The sequence below is a fragment of the Brassica rapa genome, chromosome A10 (genome assembly GCF_000309985.2).
Source record: "Brassica rapa cultivar Chiifu-401-42 chromosome A10, CAAS_Brap_v3.01, whole genome shotgun sequence".
Classification (NCBI taxonomy): Eukaryota; Viridiplantae; Streptophyta; class Magnoliopsida; order Brassicales; family Brassicaceae; genus Brassica; species Brassica rapa.
In genome coordinates, this window is record NC_024804.2 from 7,233,991 (window position 1) to 7,260,775 (window position 26,785).

Consider the following 26,785-nt stretch of genomic DNA (forward strand, 5'->3'; position numbering starts at 1 on the left):
AAACTTATGAATCTAACATGAAAATTATGATTTCAACATTTTAAAATTCAAAATGAGACTTTCTGAAATTTTCGATTTTTTAACCGATTGTGACCAAATCGGAGCATTTCATCGCCGGGTAATCACCCTCCACAACAACTGCGTTTCGAAAAATGAAAACAGAGGAGTGGGAATTTCTTTGTGTTGTTGACAAAAAAAAAAGGGAATTGCTTGTGTTAAAAGTGTAATCTCTCGATAAGATTTTGTTGTCGGAAGTATACGAATAACCCGAGTTGCAGTGGCAGAGGATTAAGAATGTCTACGGATGTTTTGGAGGATTCTTTAGTGGAGAGAGTGAGAAAATAAATCTCGTTGTCGGAAGTAGGCGAATGGTTTCTCTTTCGTTGCCATCTAAAGAAACTGGAAAAAAAGTGAGGAGCGAAATATTTACGAAATTGCCCTAAGGATTAGTTTTTGGGTCTCGTGAATAAAAGCGTGAAAATGTAACTAGAGTAGTTAGGAAACAAAGAGTAGTTAAAGAAAAGTGTCCTAGTAGTGAAAAGTGTCTTAAAGTGTAAAAATAAGATGAAATGTAACTTATAGTGTAAATGTTTCTATTTAATATGTTATGTGGAAGGTGTAGATAATAGTTCGTGTAAATAATGATCATACATGTTATGTTGTTTTTTTTTTTTGAACTTTACATGTTGTTCTTAATATCATCTCATCATGGTTATTTGTAAATCCAATATCAGATCTTGATTGTTAAATATTTAATTCTGTCAAAATCAATACTACTATCGAATTGTCATTTCACAAATTCTCCCTTAGATTCAACTATCTTGTATTTCAATTTACCAAAGCGAAGCCGTAGAGAGAGATATTGTCTTTTTGTTTTGGGACCCCGGAAGTCGGCAACTCCGTCTCGAAGCCGACATACCAAGATTCATTTCTTCCCCGTTACATTTTCGTCCGTTTCCTTCTCTGGCAAGTCTGTCTTTTCTACTCCTAAACCACAAACCCTATCCTCCTCTATTAATTCAATCCCCAAACCATTTTTGGATCTGATCTCGGATCTAATTCGAATTGCAAACATGGAGAAGCAGGAGGAGGGCGTTTGCTCGGCGGAGTCTGTGGTCGATGGGAGCCTCGACGTTTGGAGTTGCAAGAACTCCGCCGCCGATCACCTCGTCGTTATGGTCCATGGCATCTTGGGAAGGTGGTTACTGCTTGATTCTTGTACCGTAATCATAATTTCCTCATTATCTGTAATCTTAATTTCCTGATTTTTGGTAAATTCAGTACGGACGATTGGAAGTTTGGAGCTGAGCAATTCGTTAAAAGGCTACCTCACAAACTCTTTGTTCACTGTAACAACTAACAACTCTTCCTCTGCTGATACATTAGAGATGGTTCCTTTACCCTAATCTTTATCTTCTTGTTTTTAAGCAGGTAGTGAGAAAAATGCGTCTGCCCTTACTCTAGATGGTGTGGATGTAATGGGCGAGCGTCTTGCATCTGAGGTTAGCAAGCAAGCATCCTTACATTCTCTTTCCTTCATTCATTCATAGTAGCCAAGTCCTCTTTCTATGTGTCAGGTCCTTGAAATTGTTGAAACAAGGCCAAACATCCGCAAAATCTCCTTTGTTGCTCATTCTTTGGGAGGGCTTGCTGCAAGATATGCTATTGGGAAGCTTTACAAGCCACCTAATCTGCAAGGGCCTTCCCAAGGCACTATATGTGGCTTAGAGGCTGTGAACTTCATCACTGTTGCTACACCCCATTTGGGTTCTATGGGTAATAGACAGGTAACTCTGCCCTTTCTTCATTTGTTTTGGAATTGAAAACAAGCCAAAACTTCATTGATTCTGGTGAACGCAAAAAGCAAACAATAAAGACATGACTATCTTATACACAATTTTGGTATTTGCTTCCAGGTTCCGTTTCTATTTGGGGTTTCTTCCTTCGAGAAAGTTGCAGGTCTCGTTATCCACTGGATATTTAAAAGAACTGGACGTCACCTTTTCTTGAAAGATGAAGAAGAGGGAAAACCTCCCTTGCTTCGACGCATGGTGGAAGATACCGGTGATTGTCATTTCATGTATGCCAATGCACTCTATGCCCTCCCCCCCCATTTGTCACAAGCTATTAGTTCACTTAACCATGTCTGGGAATCTCTTCTCACTAAACATGTTTTTCCTCTATTGCAGGTCTGCACTGCGTGCCTTCAAAAGGCGGGTGGTTTATTCAAATGTGGGCCATGATCGTATCCTGTCTCGTTTACTTTTAGTAATATCCTATTTATCATGTGCCATCACATTTCTTTTCCTTTACTAGACCTGAATAGACATCGTTGGCTGGAGGACGGCTTCTATTAGACGTGACAGTGAGTTGCCTAAGGTATATGACTTACTCCATTTGGTTCAGGATTTTGATGCGATGGGTCTCTTATATGTGAATTATTTTCTTGGTTTACCAGTGGGAAGATTCTCTGGACGAGAAGTATCCTCATATTGTTTACGAAGAACTCTGCAAGTCATGTGATGGTGAGGACGTACCAGAAGGCGAAACTCATTCGAACGACATTGAAGGTAAGCTTGCACTGGTACCTGTTTAGGTATTTATTGGTTCTGTTGCAGAGTTATTACTCACTGCTCCTCTATCTTATTTGTATTTCTGTTTTCTATGTTTTAGATCTCATTAGCTGGTAAAAGAAGTACAAACAATTCGTATGTGGGTCTGTCTACCCATGTGTAGTGCTTCTCTTTTCTTACTTTCATGTTTTAATAACGTGGTGCCTTTTCAAATTTGCAGAGGAAATGATCAAAGGACTCTCCACTGTCTCATGGGAAAAAGTTGATGTTAGCTTTCACAGTAGTAGGCAGAGATTCGCTGCTCATAGTGTTATACAGGTCTCTCACTCTCCTAAGATATAACATTTCCCTCCTAAGGGTTTTAAATGCATCTTCTCTTGATGTTTATCGTTCCGTTTTTGTAACCTTGAACGTTACATTTCCAGATAAGATTAGTGTCCACATGCCTTGTTGTATAAATATGAAATCTAATTGTATGTGTTATGCCGTTTGCAGGTTAAAAGCGAAACTATGCATATAGAAGGAGCAGATGTCATAGAGCATATCATTGATCATTTCCATCCCTAAATCAGTATAATTTTCATCACCCACGAGTCTGGACACAACAACTAAGGACTGATTGACGTCAGTTATGACCAGTTCACATGATACATGATGTTACCAACAAAGGAAATTTTGTTCATTTCAATTGTATCATGTATTCATGGATGTGATGCACTGAAAGTATAAAGTAGCGTGAACGGAAGTTTTGTGCTTATATATTCCTTCTCTTTTTAAGAATTCCAACTGTCTCACTTGATAATCAACCTCTGAACTCCGATCTTCAGTATTCCCCATTGGTTGTTTCCTTTGATTTGGAACTTAGAAAAGGTTATGTAATTTTATCATTGTTGTTAGAACAGATGTTAACATATCACACGTACATCTGGAAGCAGATGCACTGGTGGAGCATCACAGCGGAATGGCTTTGTTTTTCATTATCATATCGAATTCAATGCGTCTAGGCCTCTTGGGGATTCTGTATCTGCAGCCAAGACGCTGATAATGATCTGCAATATTCATTCATTCTTAAGTGTTCTACTTCAGATGTCAAGCAGAGAAAGAGAAGCTTAAGGATCTTTTTTCTTTCCTTGAACCAAGGCTTAATGATCAAAAAAAAGTTTGGAACTCTTGTGTTTATCAAGAGTTCACTTGGTTTGATGTTGTGCAGCATGTATTTCAGCTTAGCCTAAAGGGTTCCCAAGTAGCTTTATTGTCTTTGTAGGACCAGTGGGTCGGTCATTACCAAACCAATGTGCTGCCATCTATTTAGTTAGCTGCTAAGATTTTCTTTTGTTCTATGGTGAAAGGTCAAAGCGAGGTGCATCTGCATATGGTTGTCTGTCCTTTCAGATGACCACACAAGTCTTGAATTCGCGGCCATCATTTTGTACGAAGTACTCGTTAGTAGAGATAATTGCATTGAGAAGAACGAATGAATATAGCAAACCATTTACAATCACCAATCTAGAAACTAATTCACTCCATGAGGAATCTTGAGTACAATCCTTAACATTAACATGTTTTTTTTTGTGTCATTACTGTCTTATTTGCGTTTTGCTTTCCGATGATCCAAAGTTGCAGATGTCACCTAATGTTGGTTTGTTCCCAATTTGACACCATAAGCTTACTTAACTCCGAGTTGAGAATGTTCTAGCGATGGATAAGGAGATAACGGAGGCACAGAGAATAGTCCCATCCCTATACCCTCTACTCCGTCCCAAAACCCCATCCAACTTGACGGTGTTAACGGACAAGCTTCACCCTGAGCTTCCGTCTCTTCCCTTTTCACAGCTTTATGGCTGATCAGGTTTCTGCCATGGTTTTCATCCTGTGTTTCTGGTCTCTTCCTCTTAGATTTCAAAGCCACAGTGTTGTTGTCTCCAGAGTCCTCGTGCTTGCCTGCTTCTAGTGGGAAGTTAAGAATGGCTTTGCTTCCTCTTAGTTTAAAAGCAGCCCTGTCGTAACCTCTTGCAGCCTCCACGGCCGTGTCAAAAGTACCTAACCAGACACGAACGCCTTTCTTGTTTGGGTCTCTGATCTCAGCCGCATACTTACCCCACGGCCTACGCCTCACGCCCCTGTAATGCCTATGATCATCCTCTTGAACCACCGGTGCAGTAGTAGGAACTGAAATGGTGGCAAGAGATGGCTTGCGTTGGCTAAGAGTGGAGGTGGTGCTCTGATGGATGCTAGAGACGAAAGTCTCCAAGGAAGGGAAATCGGTAAGGAGGTGTTGAGTGATGAGGTCCAAAGCTGATTGGTCTTGTGAAGAAGCCATATATGAGACTTGGAGTCGTTGGTTTATGGTTTTGATTGTGTTGTGGAGTTTTGGATTTGAGATTTGGGGAGGTTATATAGAAGAAGGAAGTGAGACTGAGAAGTTTCCTAGTTAGCTTCTTCTTTGGTTGGAGAGAGGAAGGATCCTTTTCAATTTTATTGACTTGTTTAGTTTCACTGTTGCTTTGGAGTGTGGCAAGTGGACTATCTTTATTGTTTTTGTCCTTTGTTTTATGAGGGACCCATCAGCTAGTGTCTATCTACGAACTTGTTCATATCCGAGAGACATAAAAATGGTCTTTTTTTTATAAAAGGGATTGTTCATATCCGAGAGACATAAAAATGGTCTTTTTTTTTATAAAAAAGATCATTGGTTGGGCTGTAATAACCGTAGAAAATTTACTTTATAATTTAGTTTGTAGAAATTTTTGATTTAGCTTTAAGGGATGTAGTTTTAAAATTTCCTATAACTAAAAAGATGAGGCTTTAGAAAATAAAAATTTTACAACCATTTTTGTATGTTTTTGCTGTATTTTTAGTTTTTTTGTTGTACCTTTAAAAACTAAGATAAAACATGATTGGTAGTATTTAAGGTTGTAGATAGAAATTAAAACTAAAGTCACTTCCTACAACCCAACCAATCACTCCCAAAGTTCTTTTGTGTGTCTCAGTTCCTTTTGAAGAAATTCTATTTTAATATATTGATTTTTATTTATGTTAAATACATTAAATAAATTTCAATTTCAAATTTAATATTCGTCAACTTTAGTTTGAAATAAACATCCGTTAATTTCAAATTGTCAAAATAGAAAATCTACAATTTTTTTCTATAAAATATAAATATAAATTGCTAATTTTATAGCTAAAAATAGATACTCATTATACGTAAAATAATTAAATGTATGTAATTTAGTTTTCTGCTATTTTTTATGATAAATAAAAATTAATATATTTCTTAAATATTAAAACCAAATCTGAATCAAAATTAAAAAAAAAATGTTATTTTTTTTGTGATCAACATAAACTATCAACAATGTGCTAATCAAATTGGTAACTACGTAGTTGATTGATTTCGAACACTGTGTAAATTTATCTGTCTTTGTATATTGAGTTCGGGACCCATGTCCGATCTCAATCTTCAACCCTGCTAGTGTACTATACCATCTTTATCTTGAGAAATTGTCTTTATCCTTCCAAAACTCATTTGCAAGTACTATTTTCTTAATCTAGGTGGTATACTTTGTATTTCCTCTTTCATAGTGTTTAATGTTTGTGTTTTAGTTTAGGCTATTGCCATTTGCACTTTATTCCATAGTATGGCTTTTGTCTCTAGTAACCACAAAATATCTGAACGATCATTGTCAATACTGTTAAATACCTTGGTATTACGACATTTCTAAATATATCATAGAATCCAAGCGAAATAATGATCACTGATGTGGTGTTATTCTCCAAAGCAAATAATTCATATTAGTGAAGCCAACTGCATAAGAAACCTTTCTGGATTTGTGAGAATCCTTGAGAGAGTCCATATTTGAATCGTTGGGAGGCACTCAAAGAGGACATGGTTCATCGTTTTCTCATCTACTCTACATATTGCAGATTGTGTGTCACATTTCATCACTCATATTTTTAGATTACTCTTTACTGGTAATCTGTAAATAATAGGTGGGAAATCACCGGACTTCCTCTGCTATCTTTAAGCATGTTTAATATTTTTTTCTTTCCTCTTTTTGAATATTTACAATCAGTGCTTCCATACCCAAAATAAACAAATATGATGATAAATGATCTTCTTTTCTTAATATCCTCTTTGATATAATATGTCTTTTTGGTTGTTTATTTATTAGTATTTTGTACTTAACCGATGAGATATACTCCATCCTTCATGATACCCATTTTGGAGAGAACCCACTTTTCGGTAGCAACCCTTGTATAAATGGCCATTCTAACCTACAATTTGCTTTACTCATATTCATTTTGATAGCCAATTTTTTTTACTTACATCGTTCTAAGCCAATATAACATTTCTTGAGCTATAAGAATTTTATCTGAAATCAATCTTCCTGAAACAAAAGTAGACTGAATCTCTAAAATCAATTGTGGGAGTCTAAGTTTCAGCCACTAACATAATACCTTCGATATGAACGTATACCCCACACTTGGTCTCATTGTTTTTGGAATGAGAAATATTTGTTAAATTTAGCATCTCATCGAAAGAACTCATCTGTAGGAACTCGTCTGTAAGAACTCGTCAACCATGTTAATGATATCGGCTTTGATAATAGTCTAGGACTGTTGATAAAACAACGCTGTCATACCATCTGGCCATAAGCTTTTTCATGAATACTAATTTTATTTCTTTTTCAGATGTCGTAGTTGTGAGTGATATATTTTGAGCGGGTGTACTCATCCCAGGAACCTTTTCTTTTATTTGGTTTTGATATGGGATTTACATAGTTTGAAAGATATTCACACGGCATTCTGGAAGCAATCCCGGATATTCCAAGTTATTTAAGTTTACAATCAATAATCGAATTTTAAATTTTAAGCTCTTTACTCTTAGAGGCAACAAACTATTACAACTACTCTTTGTGGACTAACTAAGTTGGACTTGATTCCAAACATGTATTTATAGGGTAAGAGTTCAATATCAATTGATCCCTCTGTACTATCTGCACCAAAAAAATTAGCTCCTCAATTTTTTTTCTATACTAATTATTTGATCAACTTCCACAATTTTTATTTAGTTATGCATAATCACATTTAATTAATACATGTGTTTTGTTTAATGTGATTATCCAATAGTTACAGCCGATTTAAACCTAAGTCTGACTTTTAATCCTAACTCATAAATATAAATCTTGACTCTCTGATAAGGATTAAGGGTCGGATTTAGGTTTTACTCGACTGAAAATACTAGGTAATCATTTTAATTTTGTTTATGCTAATTAAACATGATTAGATATAATTAGATAAATTTTTTTTGAAAATTAATCAAATAATTAATGTAGAGGAAAAATGGAGGAGTTAAAAGTTTGGATGTACATAGGGTTAGTTGATGTCAACCCATAGGGTAAAGATCAGGCCCATAACCGACGACCCGGTCCCTCTGTGCTCCGTTTGGTCTTATTTACTCCAACGACGAACAACTTCAAAACAAACAAATATTATGTGTCGCAAAAGGGAGCCCCCTTTTTACAGATGCTACGGCTGCATGAAAACATTCTCAACACGTGGAACGGACAAGCAAAGGGGACTCACCAGCTTTCTACCCATCTCCCTTATTCATATATCATCATTGCTCACGCCCAATATATTACTATCTAATCTCCCTCTGCTGATTTCTTCTATTTTTGTGTCGGAGAGATCATAACAAGAATCAATGGCGAATCAAACAAGAACCCATCAAGACATAATAGTCCGAGACAGTAGAAGTACCCTAGACAGAGACCATCCGAAGACAGGGGCGCAGATGGTGAAGGTAGCGACTGGTGTCGCAGCCGGTGGATCCCTCCTAGTCCTCTCAGGCTTAACACTCGCCGGTACAGTGATAGCACTCGCTGTAGCCACTCCTCTGCTTATTATATTTAGCCCTGTCTTGGTCCCAGCGGTGATCACCGTGGTTCTCATCATCACTGGGTTCCTTGCCTCCGGTGGCTTTGGTATAGCCGCCATAACCGCCTTCTCTTGGCTCTACAGGTTAATATATAATATATAGATGACGTAAACACACAAAACTGTGACCTACGTTTTCAAATCATACCTTTCTCTTCACCTATTTATATAAAGAGTTTGAATATTGGAGAAATAATATATATACGGTGAATGTTTCTAGGCACATGACGGGGTCTGGATCGGATCAGAAGATAGAGAGTGCTCGAATGAAGGTGGGAAGTAGAGGGTATGATACCAAGTCTGGGCAGCACAACATTGGAGTCCATCAGCAACACCAACAAGCAGCTTCTTAAAATTAATGTCAGATAAAACTATTTCCACACAAATTGTCATATCCATCGTTTGATCTCTTTTCTTCGTTTTCTCACTGCTTGTGTTGTAACGTAACGAGTAATAATAACATGAGTGTATGTTGTCAACATTGTCATCTTAGTTCTTTTTTTTATCTTTTTCAAAACAAAATGTATCAAAGTAATGTTTTATCCTTGTCATACATTAGCATGTGTATGGTTTTATTTAGAGCATCATTAATCCAAAAACCCATTTTGGGTCTCTTAATCATTTTTAAGTATTAAATGTTATTTAAGAAACTTAGTTAAGAAACACCAACAATTTTGTGCTCCAATGGGAGTATCTTATTTAAGGGTTCTTAAAAAGAAATTTTTTTAACAAAGAAAGAAGAACAAACATATGAAAACATCAACGTAGACAATCCAAGTTATTATCAAACATTCATTCATATTCATAGACAGAGAGTGATGAAAGGGGAAGAAAGAAACTGACTTGAAGGATGGATTTGCAGTGAGGGCACTTGAAGCAAGACGTGTGAAAAGGGACACCATCAGCTGGATTTGCTTCCAGAATCTGAGCTTGGCTTACTGTCTTTGATGGGTTTCCTACCAGTCACTACATCAAAGAGAGTCGAGAGATCGTTGATGAGACTGAATAGCTGTTTCCTGCAAAGTCTAGTTTCATGGACCAAAAATAGGTACCCTATCTAAATGCCAAAAGCAGCTGATTATCATAAATAGGTACCCTATCTAAATCCACACACACCGAAGGGAAAAACACAGCAATCAATTTCTCTTCCAAACAAGCTCACTGATTATCATAAAAGTCTTAGTTTTTCACAGTACACTTTATCCTTTAAAAAGCCAAGAAACATAACAGAAACACAAGCCATGCCTTCTTCATCAAAACACAAAACAACTGAGAACACTGTAACAAAACTGTAAAGAAGAGAAGAAAATTAAAGAGAGAAGAAAAAGATACCTCTCGTTGCGATTAAGGCGAGCACTAAAGTAGAAAGAAACAGAGAGCAACCAACGATCACTATGGACAGCAACAAGAGAGAGCCAATCTTTCCCAATCACAAGAAAACCAAACTCTGCAACACCATGCTACACATTGAGAGACTCGTTCTTACAGAAAAATAATGCAAACACCACCGTGCACACTTCATACAGAGAATCATTCTTAAAGCAAAAACACCAACAAAACTCTAGAGATTAGAAAGATAAGCAATGCAGAGACACTACCATACCCTTTTAATGTAACTACTTCCACTGTGCTCACAACATAAACAAACTTCACTATTCAGACTGAACACAACAAAACAGAACCAGAGAATCATAAAGACAACGAGACCCCAGAATCCAGAGTCAATATAGATCAAAATTAAACAAATTGGGATGATGCAAAAGTGCAAAAGTGATTACCTTTAACAGGATAACCATCGAACCCGCTTTCACTACCCGAAGCTCTCTCTTTTGTAGCTTCATCGCGACTCTTCAAAGTGAACCAAACAGGAAGTTGACCCGATACACAGAACCTATCGCCGCCCTCGATCTCTCCCGTCTCAGATTTTCGAAAAGTTCGAATCTTTTCGCCCGATTCACGTTTCCGTCGAGGAGATATCACGACAAAGAGGCAGAATCGTCGAGGAATGAGAGAGAGAGAAACAGACACGAGCAATGACCAACACGTGTCCCATTAGAGACGTTTCTTCTGCCTCTTAATTAAGCGACGTTCCTTGTTTATTTACGTATTTATCTTTTTCTTTAAATCCTAAAAACATTAACAACCCCCAATAAGAGATCCGGTTAATGCTGCTCTTAGCTCCTTTTAATCATGAAAAGATATTATTAATAGGGTTTTATACAGAAAGCAAAACCTAAATGATCATTACATCTATATTAAAGTTTTCTAGGGAACAGACGAGATATTCTTGAGAGACAGACGAATTAAGGTGACATATTTCTGATATTCTCAATATTTACAATTCTCTTTCTGCTGCATATATGCATCCCTCTGTATCTTAATCTTCATAAGTTGTGCTTGTTTCTTTATATACACGTTACACTTGCAAGTCAGTACCTTCTTTTAATTTCACTGACATAACTGATTTGTTGTCCTAACCTATTATTATTGGTCGATCGGTCTTTTTAAATAGGGTTTTTAGTAATTAAACCCCTCAACTAAAGATGAATCGTAAAAAAAATCCTCAACTAAAAATCATGTGAAATAAACCCTCAACTTTAGTTCCGTTAACATATGTTACCCTCCGTTTAAAAAACCGTGACGGAGGGTGACATATGTTAACGGTTTATAAGTTGATGGTTTATTTCACTGGATTTTTAGTTGAAGGTTTTTTTCACGATTCATCTTTAGTTGAGGAGTTTTATCACTAAAAGTCATTAAATATTATTAAATTATTTATTATCATTTATACATTGTTTTAAGATTTATAAGCCTTTAAAACTAATTTATAAATTTTAATACATTAATATATTTGTATATTAATTTATACATCTTAAATTAATAATTTTTAACACTACTTACAACTTATTATAACTTTGAAATATTAAATTATTTGATATTTGGAAATAGTGATATAAAAAAATTTGTGTGTTTATATCGTGATTGTCAAATATGAAATAATTGAAAGTTTCTAAGTTATATTAAGTCTTAAGTAGTGTTGAGATAATTCATCCATGAAGTCAATCTTTCTATTTAGAGTATGACGCACTTTTTCTTTTTTTCATGATTTCTGTCATCCGGTTCATACTTCTCCCCCCTTCAAAATAATGCATGATTATTTTTATTCTCATTGATTTCTGAATAACTACATTATATTTTTATTTTCTTGATCAATAATATATTTGAAACATAAAGTAATACAATAAATCAAGAACAATATAGGAAAATAGGAAAGTATGAGTCTGATGACGAAAATCATGAAAATAAGAAAAAGTACGTCATACTCCAAATAGAAAGATTAACTTCATGGATGAATTATCCTCAACACTACTTAAGATTTAATATAACTTAGAAACTTTCAATTATTTGATATTTGAAAATGACGATATAAACACACATTTTTTTTATATCACTATTGCCAAATATCAAATAATTTAATATTTTGAAGTTATAATAAGTTGTAAATCGTGTTGAAAATTATTAATTTAAAATGTATAAATTAATTTTATAATAGATTAATGTATTAATAATATACATTAGTTTTAAAGGCTTACAAATCAATCTAAAACAATGTATAAATGAATAATAAATAACTTAAAAACCCTTTAATGACTTTTAGTGATAAAACCCCTCAACTATTTTTGAATCGTAAAAAAAACCCTCAACTAAGTTTTCAACATTATAAACCCTCAACTTATAAACCGTTAACATATGTCACCCTCCGTCACGGTTTTTTAAACGGAGGGTAACATATGTTAACGGAACTAAAGTTGAGGATTTATTTCACAGGATTTTTAGTTGAGGGTTTTTTTTACGATTCATCTTTAGTTGAGGGGTTTAATTACTAAAAACCCTTTTAAATACTACAATCTTGCATATTAGAAAAAGCAATGCAGTAATCTTATTTAACTTTCACCATGTTTTCGTGATTATCCGGCTGTTACCAACCAGCATATTCTCTTGTGTAGGTTTCTCTTGTTGGATATAAGAAAATATTGAAGAGAAAAAAAAAAAACAGATGAAAGATTGATTCTCAAAGCGCCACAGTTCCTTCAAGTCACTGAGGCTTTGTTCTCCAAGGGGGTGAAGGAGAAGTTGCCGGAGAATATGGACTCTTTATCTGTGCATAAAAAAAAAACCCGGATCATTATACACGTCTATTTCAACTGCAAATGCGAGTCACAGATTCAGTCATGCCAACTCCAGCTTCTTAGGTTACTATAAATCTAAAACACTTTGTACGTTCCAGCTTATAAAGCATTATAAGATAATGGAGGTTAGTGTAATTCACCTGTTAGAGAAAGAGAACCAACTTCTCTCCGGACATATCTTGCCATTGCCTGTAAAACACAAGCGATGTCTCAAACCTCAAACAGTTTAGTACAAAAAGGCTAAACCTGTATGTATGTTTATGTGTTTGTGAGAGAGGAAGAGGGGGGAAGCTCGTCATGCCTTTGCTGCTTTCAAATCCGTTTCATCAGGTGTTGTTGTTCCATCATCAGAAAATACATTCCTACAAATTCAAATCCATTTAAGGTTCTGTTATATACAATTCAACTCGAGCTATTTCGCTGCTGCGTAATCTTTACCGAACTCAATGCATAAACGTTATAGAAGCTTTACCTCCATAACTTGATTTGTAGATCATTTGGTTTAGCATCTGGAAGTAGTGCCTCATCATAGGCAACAACATTTCCAAAAAAGATTCTCTCCAGTTCCTTCATCCATGTCAAGAGAAGCAAGTTAACCTGCAATTAGATCAAGACACATCTCATTTTTAAGGATGAGATTCATCTTGGAAACTAGTGTATAGCAAAAAAAACAAGTCTAGGACGAACCCCGGCTTTAGAGACCCTGACTTCCACATTATGATTGTAGATCTCATACACATATTGACCAAGATCAACACCTTCCTTTCCCTCTTGCTTCAAACGGCGTAAGACAAGCCACATATGAAGGACAAGCAAGGAATATGTTATTTTGAAGGTTTTCTCCAAGTTGAACACTGCAGCAGAGACAAAAGCACAAAGATCAAATGCATTAAAGCAAGGAAAGAAGAAACATAATCTTAATTGTGGTAGAAACCAAATGATACCATCATAAATAGCAGGTGTGTCGACTTGAGCAATGATGCGCTTGTAGATAACGTTTGCCCCACGGATAGAAGTGCTCTGTTTGCTATAGAACAAAAGCATCTTTAGTATAAAGCGACGAACCCCTTGGTAGTCTGGCTCATCAACTCTGAGAGGAGAGTCTTTGGGAAGAGCCAGTGAACATGGCTTTGACCAAAACAGCTTATCCAAGTTTACCTGCCAAAACGTTTAATCAAAGACCAGACACATAACATCCAGAACCAGTACAAGCACGAATCTAAAACACCACAAGATTCATCTATTAAACATGTTACCGGAGATTTGCTGGGGAAATCATTCTGCGACGGAGCATCATCCGCCTGAGCTACAGTCGCGTAGCCACAGCGCGAGAAAAAGGGCGACGCATTTGAGGAGAAAGATCGGAGCTTTGAGATTTGAGTGACAGCTCGACCTAATCTGGGAAACATTTGGACTCGAGTGAGAGGGGATTGGGTTGATGCAGCGTTTCTCTAAAACCCTCTCCGTCGCCGACTTTTGTGTGGATCTTTACTCGTCTACGTTAGCGACTATTCAGCCTTTTATTATTACTAACGCTAACTTACGCCCTCGTCGGGAAGATCATTGGAAAAGTTTGAATTAATGATGTCTGATTTTAAATACTCCAATTTTTATTTAAATGTTCAGAACAATTAGACTCTCATTCCTGCAATGCGTATAAATTTGTTCTTTTTTTTTTCTAATTAAATATTTAAAAACTATTTGAGAAATAATGTGTTATAATTGATATTTTTGGTTTTATTATATTTAATTTTGTCGTTGTTTATCTTAAATTTATGAATAAAAATGAAATCTTATTTTAGATGTAAAATATATTTAGTGTTTGTTGTATAAAGATTTTATATCTAATTTAAAAATTTAATCACAAATATCTCCAGCTCTTCCCATAGAGCAAAGCTCCTCGCAACCATATAGAGAGCAGTAATAGAAAAATAAAAACCATGGATGAAAACTAGTTTAGAATGTTTCTTACATGAGACCAAATTTAGAGAAGAGTTTATTAGTGTCCTCTTCTCTTGTGAGCTCTTGCAATACGACATAGCAAAATCAACCAATTATCAGTGGCTTCATCCTCCATTCTTCTTCGATTTGATCTTTGTTTATTCAGTTATCATTCTGCTCATCGTCTGAGAAAGCTCCTCAATTTAGAATCTCCCCTTGAATGCCTAACGGTTTCCAATCATGTTTCCAGAAATCTTCATGTTTATAAACTGAGCTACCAAAAATTTCTCAAGAACCCATCAAACCTGTTCTGTTAACCAGATCTATCTAACCCAATATCAATATATACAACTATTTTCAAAGCATGATGATCAGTGGATACAACACCACATTCTTATGCCTGAGACCTACACAAAGATTCATATTTATCTGTTTTAAGAGCATTTGCGAGGAGAGGAACAGGTATTCACATGCGAGTGCGTAAGACCAACAATTATTCTGTTGTCACTACTTGTTTGACAAAGTGAAAGTCCAAGGTTTTCTGAAAAGCAGAAAATACTTTAGATAGTACTAGGTAATTACCCGCGCTACGCAGCTGGATTTTTTTTATTTTTTATTTTATTGGTTATAAAATATTTTCATTTTATAAATGAATAATTATATTAATATAAATTTTGTATCTAAATATTTAAAATCTAGACATACATTGTATTATTTATATTTTGATTATTGTATAATAATTATTTATTTGATATTAATCTTTAATATATTAGCTTCCAAGTTAATTTTTTCGCACCTTTTCTCTCGAGTTGGTGGTGTAAAATCTCATTGTTTTTTAATTTTGTTTTTTGGATTTTAGGTTCCAGTTTGTGGTCTAAAAGACTCTAATACTATCCTCTTTCCATTCCATAAAAATATTTCATATTTTAAAATTTGTTTCAATATAAATATCAGTTTTACATTTTTGATATATAAAAAATCAGTTTAATCCTTATTTTTACCTTATGTATCGATCAAATAAAAAATAATGTGGAATTATAATTAAAAATAATATAGAGAACTTAAGCATTTTCTTAATATGTGTATTTGATAGCCGCTTTATAACCAGACTTATGTATTTGATCCTTATTTTCATTTCGTATTCTATCCTTCTTACTAAATGATATACGCTAAATTTTTGTTATCACTTTTATAGTTATACTTTATTATTCATTTAGTTTTTAAATTGAGTTTAAGGCTAAGGATAGAAGTCCAATTCATTTCTTTTCCTACGCTTTTCTGGTTCACCAAATTTAAAATTCAACATTGTACAGTAAAACCTCTATAAATTAATAATGTTGGAACTTTGAAATTTTATTAATTTATAGAGATATTAATTTACAAAAGTTTCCTTATGTAGATTTCTTATTTTAAGATATATTTATTCTAAGATAGGAAAAGTATTTGATTTTAGTGTTTAGACATTAATTGTTATTTTTTGAATTTGTCATTTCTATTAACTTTATTATATTATTTGGGTATATAATATATATTTCATAGAACTTAAATGAAGTTTTAGATATAAATTACTAAATCTCATCAAAAATATGATGTTTAATTTTAAATACTCCAATTTTATTTAAATGTTCAGAACAATGAGACTCTCATTCCTGCAATGCGTATAAATTTGTTCTTTTTTTTTTTCTAATTAAATATTTAAAAACTATTTGAGAAATAATGTGTGTTTTTTTTGACGTCAAAAGGCCATTCTATTACTCAAACTTGAGGTGGTCTGGGTAACCAAACCGGAATAGAATAACCAACAAAGTGTAACTCCCTACGGAAAGATATAGCAGTCTTAGCTAAAAAATCAGCAGTCTGATTGTGCGCCCGTGGAACGTGAGTGATGTTGAAATCCGGGAAGCATATCTGTAGCGTCTCTATTCTCTCCAATTCTGTCGCAAAGCTTGGCCACGCCTGAGGATCCTTTACCATTGCAATTAGTTCCTTACAGTCTATCCTAAAGTTCTAGCAGGTCGAATGTTGCAGCATATTCTCCATCGCCCACCGCAGTGCTTCTACCTCCGAATGCAAGGCTGATTCACGTCGAGGAAAGTTTTTTGTCCCCATAAGTTGAGTGTTCCCAGAACTATCCATCCATGTCCATCCACATCCACTAAAGTTAGCAGAAGATGTCCAAGATCCATCTAACAAGCAAATATTTCCCAAACTTACGGCTTGGGGTTCCTCATTTATAATGTCTTGTGTCACTGCTTGTACCACTTCATTAGCATCAAACCAGGCTTGGCATTCACTCTCAACATGTCTAACTAGTTCCAAAGGATCTCTATCTATTCCCTTGAAGAGTTTTTCATTCCTAGCCTTCCAAATGAACCATATTATCCAGGGATAAGGATCCCTATCTTGCTCTGGCTCAATGATACTATTTTTCCTCCAGAATAGATAATCCATGTTTGTGTAGACGCTCAATACCGGGAAAATATTTGGGCATGTCGGAGTTGATGATAAAGACCACACTTGAAGAGCTGGTGGGCATTCAAAGATTGCATGTGAGACGGTCTCCTCTGCTTCTCCACATCTTGGGCAATAATTGTCAAACCTCATATTACGTCTAACTAAGTTCCTCGTTACTGCCACATGACCAGTTAACAACTGCCATATAAGATGACATATCTTCGTAGGAGCCTTCAATTTCCACGCAAAAGCTTGGAGCTTTGTAATACTTGGCTCCAAAACTTCATTTTCCTCCGTTAACTTTAATAAATTGTGAGCCACCCAATATCTAGATTTGACCGTGTATTAGCCATTTCTTGTAAAGTTCCAGCAAAAAGTATCACGACGATGAGTTGAGCTTATGGACAAACTCCGTATGAGTGGTATATCCTCAGGATGAACATAGTTCTCCAATAGTCCCACATCCCAATCCTTCAATCCTTGATCAATAAGATCGCTTACTCTCATATTAGGATGCATCACTGGAGCTATGGGGGCAGCTCGCCTCGCGGGGTTCGATGGAATCCATGGATCCTCCCATACCTTAACCTCATAGCCTGAGTATATCTTCTGTCTATTTCCCAGTAATAGCAATTTCCTTGCAGCAGAAATGCTAGTCCACACATAGGATGGGCTGCTAGCAGCGTTTACTCTCAGTGGAGAGCTCAATCTAAAATACCTTCCCCGTAAGACTCGGGCCACCAGAGAATCAGGAAACTGTACTAGTCTCCCTAGTTGTTTAGCCAAAAGCGCCAGATTAAACTCATGAATCAATCGGAAGCCAATTTCACCCTCCTCCCTGGGTAGGCAGACTTTTTCCCATTACGCCCAGTGTATTCCTCTTTTTGGTGGATTCGAGCTCCACCAGAACTGAGCGATGGCACTGGCCAAATTTTCACATATCTCCAATAGGAGCAGGAAAGTCGACATGACGTATGTCGGAAGAGCGAGCAGACTGGATTTAATCAGCACTTCCTTTCCACCTTTTGAGAGCCATCTACCTGTCCATCCATTCACTCTATGCATCATCTTATCTTTCAGGAATGCAAAAAGTTTGCATTTAGATCCTCTTATGTCTTTGGGGATGCCTAAGTATGTTCCCATTCCTCCTTCATTCTGTATCCCAAGTGCATCTTTAATCTCTTGTCTCGTATTTGCATTAATCCGCTTACCAAAGAGTAAGGACGATTTGTCAAAGTTGATACGTTGACCAGATGCTATACCATATTTCCTGACTACTTTCATTACTTCTTCACATTCATAGGGCTCCGCCTTACAGAAGAAAAGGCTATCATCAGCAAAGAGAAGGAGGGATACCGACGGTCACGTGCGTGTAACACGCATCCCTGTTATCTTCCATTGGATCTCTGCATGATTAAGAAGGCTAGCGAGCGCTTCCGTGCATAGAATAAAAATGAAAGGAGACAAAGGATCTCCTTGACGTAGTCCTCTACCTGGAATAATATTCCCTCTTGGCTCTCCATTCATGAGAACCTTATATTTCACCGATGTAATGCATCGCATGACCCAGTTGATCCAAGTTTCTGAGAAACCCATCTTGCGCAGGACAAATTCAATAAACGACCACTTCATCCTATCATATGCTTTTTTTCTCATGTCTGTCTTGATGGCCATCCTTTTGTTTCATCCACTTGGTTTTCGTTCGCAAAGCGTGGAACATTTCCTGAGCGATCATAACATTATCTGAAATCTGTCCCCCAGCAACAAAGGCTGACTGGGTTTCCGATATCAAACCTGGTAGCACTTTTTTTAACCTCTGGCATAAGACTTTAGAAATTATCTTGTAGCTGACGTTGCACAGGCTAATGTGTCTAAACTGAGCCATTGCATTAGGCTTTGTTATCTTTGGGATGAGACATATATTTGTGTCATTCAGTCCATTCGCCACCGTCCCCTCAAAAAGGAATTTATTAACCATAAGAGTTAAATCCTCCTTTACTATATCCCAAAATTTCTGGTAGAAAAGCGCAGTCATCCCATCTGGTCCTGGTGCCTTATTTGGGTGCATGGCAAAAAACGCTAATTTGACCTCCCATTCAGAGACCGGAGCTGTAAGGTTGTCATTCATAGCACCAGTTATCGTTGGCACTTGAGCCAGCGCCTCCTCAATTTCCTCCGGATTCGATGATTGAAAAATCTGCCTAAAGTAACTAGTAGCTAATGGCTACTAGTCCTTCTTCATCCTCAACAATGTTTCCATTCTCATCCAAGAGCTGTGTGATCTTATTTCTTGCTCCTCTTTGCTTCGTCAAGGCATGAATTTTTTTTGTATTTCTATCTCCTTCTCTCAACCAAAACACCCGACTCTTCTGCTTCCAGAACATCTCTTCCGCTTTAAGAGCATCTAAGAGTTCCTTCAGGGCTGCTGCAATTCCCTCAGTTGTGGCATTATCATCTGCATACAAGCCTTCCACCTTTTCTTTAAGCTCTTCCACTAATTTTGCTGAATTGACTTCTGCCATTCACTCAAGGCTCTCCTGCAGCTGGAAATATGTTCCATAATAGTCGCATTGGGAGGAAGACCAGGAGATTTCCATCCCTCAAGGATAACTTGCCGTAGCTCCTCATTATCCAACCATCTTTTATCAAACTTAAACTTTTTGGATCTTCTCGTTGGCTTTATGAGTATGTCTGCAAGAATCGGACGATGGTCCAATCCCCATAGTCTCATGTACTTTACAGTCGAGTGGGGAAACTTCTCATGCCAGTCCGCATTTCCCACTGCGCTGTCTAAACGACATCGAACTGTTGATCCTCCTGCTCTCTTCCCCACCCAAGAAAGCATATCTCCCGTGAAAGGAAATTCTATCATACCACAATCATTAAGCATCTCCTTGAAAGGAAGAAAGGAACTATCAGGGCGTTGTCTTCCTCCTACTTTCTCATTATGACATGTTATTTCATTAAAATCTCCTATCATGAACCAAGGTCCTTTTCTTGTTGTTAAGAAACGCGTAAGACGTTCCCAAACTTGATCTCGTCTTTCTAGTACATGATCTCCATAAACAAACGTCATATAGACTTTTATTCCATCAATGACTGCCTCAATGTCAATCATACGATTATTTGAAAATAAAACATTAACGTGAAATTCATCCATAAAAAATCAAGCTAAACCTCCGCTGAGTCCAAGTGGCTCAACAGTAAACAAATGATCAAATCCTAAGTCAGCCTGAATGTTTTGCAATAGCAGTCTTCTGTTCTTCGTCTCAGAAAGAAACACAAGTCCTGGGCGATGCTTCTGACACATCTCCGTAAGACGTCGAACTGTGACGTCGTTTCCAATCCCTCTACAGTTCCAACTGAGCATCCTTATTGATCAAGGTGGGATGGGTTTTTGGACCCCATCGAACCATCACTCTTTGATGAGCCGGTTTTCTGTTTCCTCGAGCTATGGTGGTGGGGTCTTGAGCCTCCAGTTCCACCAAACACACGAGTTACAAGAGACGAACTGTGACACCCCCGATCGTAGATGACCAGAAATGACACAGTCGATGTTCCTCGATGGTTGATCCGAGGTTCTCAGAAAACTTCCGATCGCCTTAGACCAACAACCAAAGAACACCAACACTCCTATCAGATATCACTCTAGGCCTTTCAACCCGAAAAAGCAATAACCGATAGTTAGTTCGTCCGGACAAGAACTAATATCATATGACCCGTAGTTTAAAAACATTATTTATATATCATTCAAAAGCATCTTACAAAATTTGTTATAAATTAACCTCTAGGTTTTCGGTCAATAAATTTTATACATAAGAAATATCAAAACGACTTTGCAAGGATAATAAAACTACCGCTGGCTAATGTTGTTCCTTCCCGTCCTAGAGTAAGGTCTCCCGCCTACTGGTTACCTACATCACAAATGAGTCATGAGTAACTAGTTTACTCAGTGAGCCTAGTCTCGCACCCCAACATATATCAATAATATCACGAGCAATCAACACCATTTGTATGCAGTGGAAATATATTCCATAACTAATAAAAATACATAGATAAGGCCTATCATTCCATAGACGTGAATAATATCTTAAACATCACTTCGACGACACCCGCCATTCACTCATACTTATAATATATATATATACACTAAACCCAGAAAACCACCAAGGATAACCGAGCCTACCAGGAAAATAAATATAACCATCATCTCCATTAGACGAACCATCACTCTTTAATCTCTTCTGTGGAGATCCTCGAAGAAGAATCTCAAATTTCTTTTTCTGAATGCCCAAAGAAGCACTCGACTTGTAACCATGCTTGATATGTCTTTACGATCTACCAGCCAACTTCTGCGATTTTGATCAGCAACGTGATCAGCCCTATCATGACTTTTCTTATCTTCCATTTCTGCGAGCTCCAATCCCATCAAATCATCATCTTGCATCTCACAATCCATCAAACCACCATCTAGCTGCTCCGTAATATCCATATCGTTGAGCGCTTCAATCACCTGATCATCCTCAGTAGTCGGTTTTGGATCCTGCTCTGTCAAAGTATCAAACGCTAGAGACCGAGGAGTCCCTTTTAAACGTTTTGTTACGTTCCCATCTAAGCTATCGCCCCGGGAAGGCGTAACAATAGCACTAGCTAATTACCTTGTACCAGCAGCCACACCCAAGCTTCTCTGATCAGGACTCGGGCGCGCTTGAGACTGCGGTGGAGAAGCTTCACGATCAGCCTGTACACGCTTTGCACTTTCCCTCGGCAGTGGAGAGACACTCCGCATTTGATGGCCATAGGAACCATCACCACGATCCATCGATACAAGCACCAGTCGATCACGTACCACGTTCCCATAATGGCGGGACATGGGCTGGGACTTCTTCTCACGCCAACTTGCTCCACTGTACCTATTGTAGGGCTTTGCCTCCACTCGCGCACCCCCATACTTCTTTCTCCAAGACGGTTCATCCCGCCGGCGAATAACCCTGTCCACATGGCCCTTATAAGCCTCACGAGGGTTATCCAAGTCATAGTTTCGTCCTTCATTGTCATGCCTCACGTAGCATGGCTAGATGGCTTATGATATGGTTCAACCAGCGCTTTTGAGTGAAACACATTAGGCTCCTTCTTAACCAACGCTTTCGAATACTGCTGTGGCCTGTTCTCCTGCAGCTGAACCCGCACAAAGACGCCTTGATGCTGAAGCGAAGGACAATACTCCTTCTCATGAGTAAGCATGCCACAAGTAGAACAATGCTTAAACAACATCTCGTACTTGATTTCAATCGTAACCTCATCTCCTTCAGGAGATTCAGCCTTCCTTGCAAACTTTAGTGGTCGTCGAGAGTCAATATCTAGGAGCATTCTGCCTTCAATCAGCTCTATTGTGTCCTGATGAACATGTCCCAGCCGGGAACCTCTTTCTCTCAGGTTGTTCTCAATCCATAGATGCAAGGGTATACCAATCAGTCGAGTTCAGAATGGTATTATCCAAGGATAGTCATCATGAACAATGGGTTCCCATCGAACCAGCACAAACATACAGAAGTTGAAGTGAAACGGACCCTGTCGAAGAACAGAGTTTAGCTCATCTTCGGTGGTAAAGTTGAGTAGAAACTTTCCATTTCCCAAATCAATAGCAGTGATGCGTTCCTCCATGCCCCATTGAACCTGCATTTTCTGGAGAAGTTTCTACACACTTTGTTTTTTCGGGTTAAGGATCTTGCTGATCAGAGACAGCTTGAATTCATTAATGTTTTGAGAGATATCATGATCCGTTAACTTGATCGGTTCATCATCATCCTCATAGAGGATTCCCTTGCCCTTAATATCAGCCATATGGGTTGATTTTGAACGGTACGAGGACCCTATATGAGGGTTCGAGCTATAATATTCCTGCTTCAATACGATCGGTAGAAACAGAAAGATTCAGATCATAACGTATGATCGAACCGAAAAAGTAGTAGCCTCAAACTGACTCAACAACCCGTCAAAGAGCGGAGAACCGGAATATAAAGGACCGAGCGGAGAGGGGAAGAGATGTAGTCAAGCGATCACACATCAATGAACCGGAATCAGTAATCACACGTCAATGAACGTGGAGATCAAGTGAAGAAAGTGGAGATCTGATATTGCACGGTGATCAGACCAAGAGAGATCGACGTTGAACAGATCCGCTTGATTAGGGAGAGGTTGAGACTCCAAAGAGAATCTCAAAATTGCAGATCAGCTTTGCTGCCGTGAGAAATACGCCAGGTAAGATCGATCGAGATGAAACATGTGTTGAGGACGTCCTTAGCCAGATGATCCACACGCCAAAGACCGTGTCAATCAGATGAAGATCAAAACTTCAATGGAAGCTTATGATCTGGAGAATCGGCATTAGTCGCCACAGAAGCCCTAGTCGCATTCATTGAGAAATAATGTGTTATAATTGACATTTTTGGTTTTATTATATTTAATTTATCGTTGTTTATCTTAAATTTATGAATAAAAGTGAAATCTTATTTTAGATGTAAAATATATTTGGTGTTTGTTGTATAAAGATTTTATATCTAATTTAAGATTTAATCACAAATATCTTCGGCTCTTCCCATAGAGCAAAGCTCCTCGCAACCATATAGAGAGCTGTAATAGAAAAATAAAAACCATGGATGAAAACTAGTTTAGAATGTTTCTTACATGAGAACAAATTTAGAGAAGAGTTTATTAGTGTCCTCCTCTCTTGTGAGCTTTGGCAATACGGCATAGCAAAATGAACCAATTATCAGTGGCTTCATCCTCCATTCTTCTTCGAGTTGATCTTTGTTTATTCAGTTATCATTCTGCTCATCGTCTGAGAAAGCTCCTCAATTTAAAATCTCCCCTTGAATGCCTAACGGTTTCCAATCATGTTTCCAGAAATCATCATGTCTATAAACTGAGCTACCAAAAATTTCTCAAGACGATAAGAAGCTAACCCATCAAACCTGTTCTGTTATACCAGATATATCTAACCCAATATCAATATATACAACTATTTTCAAAGCATGATGATCAGTGGATACGACACCACGTTTTTATGCCTGAGACCTAAACCAAGATTCATATTTATCTGTTTTAAGAGCATTTGCGAGGAGAGGAACTGGTATTCACATGTGAGTGAGTAAGACCAACAGTTGTTGTGTTGTCACTACTTGTTTGACAAAGTGAAAGTCCAAGGTTTCCTGAAAAGCAGAACGTATTTTAGATAGTACCAGGTAATTACCCGCGCTACGCAGCTGGATTTGTTTTTTATTTTTTTATTTTATTGGTTATAAAATATTTTCATTTTATAAATGAATAATTATATTAATATAAATTTTGTATCTAAATATTTAAAATCTAGACATACATTGTATTTTTTACATTTTGGTTATTGTATAATAATTATTTGTTTGATATTAATCTTTAACAGATTAGCTTCCAAGTTAATTTTTTCGCACCTTTTCTCTCGAGTTGGTGGTGTAAATTCTCATTGTTTTTAATTCTTATTTTTTGGGTTTTAGGTTCCAGTTTTTGGTCTAAAAGACTCTAATACTATCCTCTTTCCATTCCATAAAAGTATTTCGTATTTTAAAATTTGTTTCAATATAAATATCAGTTTTACATTTTTTATATATAAAAAATCAGTTTAATTCTTATTTTTACGTTATATATCGATCAAATAAAAAATAATGTGGAATTATAATTAAAAATAATATAGTTAAAAATAATATAGAGAACTTAAGAATTTTCTTAATATGTGTATTTGATAGCCGCTTTATAACCAGACTTATGTATTTGATCCTTATCTCGATTTCGTATTCTATCCTGCTTACTAAATGATATACGCTAAATTTTTGTTATCACTTTTATAGTTAACTTTATTATTCATTTAGTTTTTAAATTGAGTTTAAGGTTAAGGATATAAGACCAATTCATTTCTTTTCCTACGCTTTTCTGGTTCACCAAATTTAAAATTCAATATTGTAGTAAAATAATTAACCTTTGGTAAAATAATATATTTTGTAAAATTAGTTCAGTAAATATTCTCCGTCACCAATATTAGTATTGGCTTTTGAAAAATATTTTACATAGAATATATTATGTGATATTTTTGATAAAATTCGTCACATAAATGTTTGTGCATTCTTTATTTGATGATGTAGTTGCTCTTTCGTTTTGATGAACTTGGCTACCAACTTTGAGAATGAGACCGGCCATCTGCATCATAATTAGACCAGAGCTAGTATGATCGATTCTTCTTAGCAGTTAGAACCAAAGCTTGTATGACCAACTCGACTCTTCTCGAGTTTCAAAGAGAATTATTCTTGAGGCAATCTCAGTTTAGTTTGAACTTAATAACTCATCAAATAATCCCATCATCGGTTTGATTGTTCGTGGCTTCCAAGTTAATAATTATATTTTGGTTCGTGGCTTACAACTCGAGACATACATTGTATTTTTTTATATTTTGGTTATTGTATAATAATTATTTATTTGATATTAATCTTTAACAGATTAGCTTCCAAGTTAATTTGTTCGCACCTTTTCTCTCGAGTTGGTTGTGTAAAATCTCATTGTTTTTAATTTTTTTTTTGGATTTTAGGTTCCAGTTTGTGGTCTAAAAGACGCTAATACTAGTCACTTTCCATTCCATAAAAGTATTTCGTATTTTAAAATTTGTTTCAATATAAATATCAGTTTTACATTTTTTATATATAAAAAATCAGTTTAATCCTTATTTTTACCTTTTGTATCGATCAAATAAAAAATAATGTGGAATTATAACTAAAAATAATATAGAGAACTTAAGAATTTCTTAATATGTGTATTTGATAGCCGCTTTATAACCAGACTTATGTATTTGATCCTTATTTCCATTTCGTATTCTATCCTTCTTACTAAATGATATACGCTAAATTTTTGTTATCAATTTTATAGTTATACTTTATTATTCATTTAGTTTTTAAATTAGGTTTAAGGTTAAGGATAGAAGTCCAATTCATTTCTTTTCCTACGCTTTTCTGGTTCACCAAATTTAAAATTCAACATTGTTCAGTAAAACCTCTATAAATTAATAATGTTGGGACTTTGAAATTTTATTAATTTATAGAGATATTAATTTACAAAAGTTTCCTTATGTAGATTTCTTATTTTAAGATATATTTATTCTAAGATAGGAAAAATATTTGATTTTAGTGTTTAGACATTAATTGTTATTTTTTGAATTTGACATTTCTATTAACTTTATTATATTATTTGGGTATATAATATATATTTCATAGAACTTAAATGAAGTTTTAGATATAAATTACTAAATCTCATCAAAAATATAATGTATAATTTTAAATACTCCAATTTTTATTTAAATGTTCAGAACAATGAGACTCTCATTCCTGCAATGCGTATAAATTTGTTCTTTTTTTTCTAATTAAATATTTAAAAACTATTTGAGAAATAATGTGTTATAATTGACATTTTTGGTTTTATTATATTTAATTTATCATTGTTTATCTTAAATTTATGAATAAAAGTGAAATCTTATTTTAGATGTAAAATATATTTGGTGTTTGTTGTATAAAGATTGTATATCTAATTTAAAGATTTAATCACAAATATCTTCGGCTCTTCCCATAGAGCAAAGCTCCTCGCAACCATATATAGAGCTGTAATAGAAAAATA

General features: G+C 36.0%; 4 protein-coding genes across 5 annotated transcripts; 2 read left to right on the top strand and 2 right to left on the bottom strand.

Moving 5' to 3' along the window:
- The first annotated feature begins 744 nt into the window (after nt 1–744).
- LOC103864858 (putative lipase ROG1) lies at nt 745–3,393 on the top strand. 2 transcript variants are annotated; one of them, XM_009142626.2, is made up of 10 exons: nt 761–1,198; nt 1,282–1,349; nt 1,432–1,502; nt 1,578–1,787; nt 1,917–2,080; nt 2,190–2,245; nt 2,327–2,379; nt 2,459–2,570; nt 2,794–2,891; nt 3,069–3,393. In XM_009142626.2, exons 1-10 carry the CDS (start codon nt 1,074–1,076, stop codon nt 3,138–3,140), a joined length of 1,029 nt encoding a protein of 342 aa, XP_009140874.1. In that variant the 5' UTR covers nt 761–1,073; the 3' UTR covers nt 3,141–3,393. The 2 variants fall into 2 exon arrangements, with proteins under 2 accessions (XP_033137963.1, XP_009140874.1); XM_033282072.1 differs by lacking the exons at nt 2,794–2,891; nt 3,069–3,393 and adding an exon at nt 2,674–2,705 and having other exon boundaries at nt 745–1,198.
- A 623-nt stretch (nt 3,394–4,016) lies between these two features.
- Nucleotides 4,017–5,059, bottom strand: LOC103864857 (ethylene-responsive transcription factor ERF105). Its single transcript, XM_009142625.3, has one exon. The coding sequence runs from the start codon at nt 4,891–4,893 to the stop codon at nt 4,240–4,242; it is 654 nt and encodes a 217-aa protein (XP_009140873.1). The 5' UTR covers nt 4,894–5,059; the 3' UTR covers nt 4,017–4,239.
- Nucleotides 5,060–8,204: 3,145 nt separating this feature from the next.
- Nucleotides 8,205–9,065, top strand: LOC103864856 (oleosin 14.9 kDa). The gene is made up of 2 exons (XM_009142623.3): nt 8,205–8,594; nt 8,731–9,065. Exons 1-2 carry the CDS (start codon nt 8,278–8,280, stop codon nt 8,861–8,863), a joined length of 450 nt encoding a protein of 149 aa, XP_009140871.1. The 5' UTR covers nt 8,205–8,277; the 3' UTR covers nt 8,864–9,065.
- A 3,360-nt stretch (nt 9,066–12,425) lies between these two features.
- On the bottom strand, nt 12,426–14,232 carry LOC103864854 (ubiquinol-cytochrome-c reductase complex assembly factor 1). Its single transcript, XM_009142621.3, has 7 exons — nt 13,957–14,232; nt 13,645–13,858; nt 13,388–13,554; nt 13,173–13,297; nt 13,002–13,062; nt 12,841–12,889; nt 12,426–12,669 (listed from the first exon to the last, which is right to left on the bottom strand). Exons 1-7 carry the CDS (start codon nt 14,107–14,109, stop codon nt 12,602–12,604), a joined length of 837 nt encoding a protein of 278 aa, XP_009140869.1. The 5' UTR covers nt 14,110–14,232; the 3' UTR covers nt 12,426–12,601.
- Nucleotides 14,233–26,785: the final 12,553 nt, after the last annotated feature.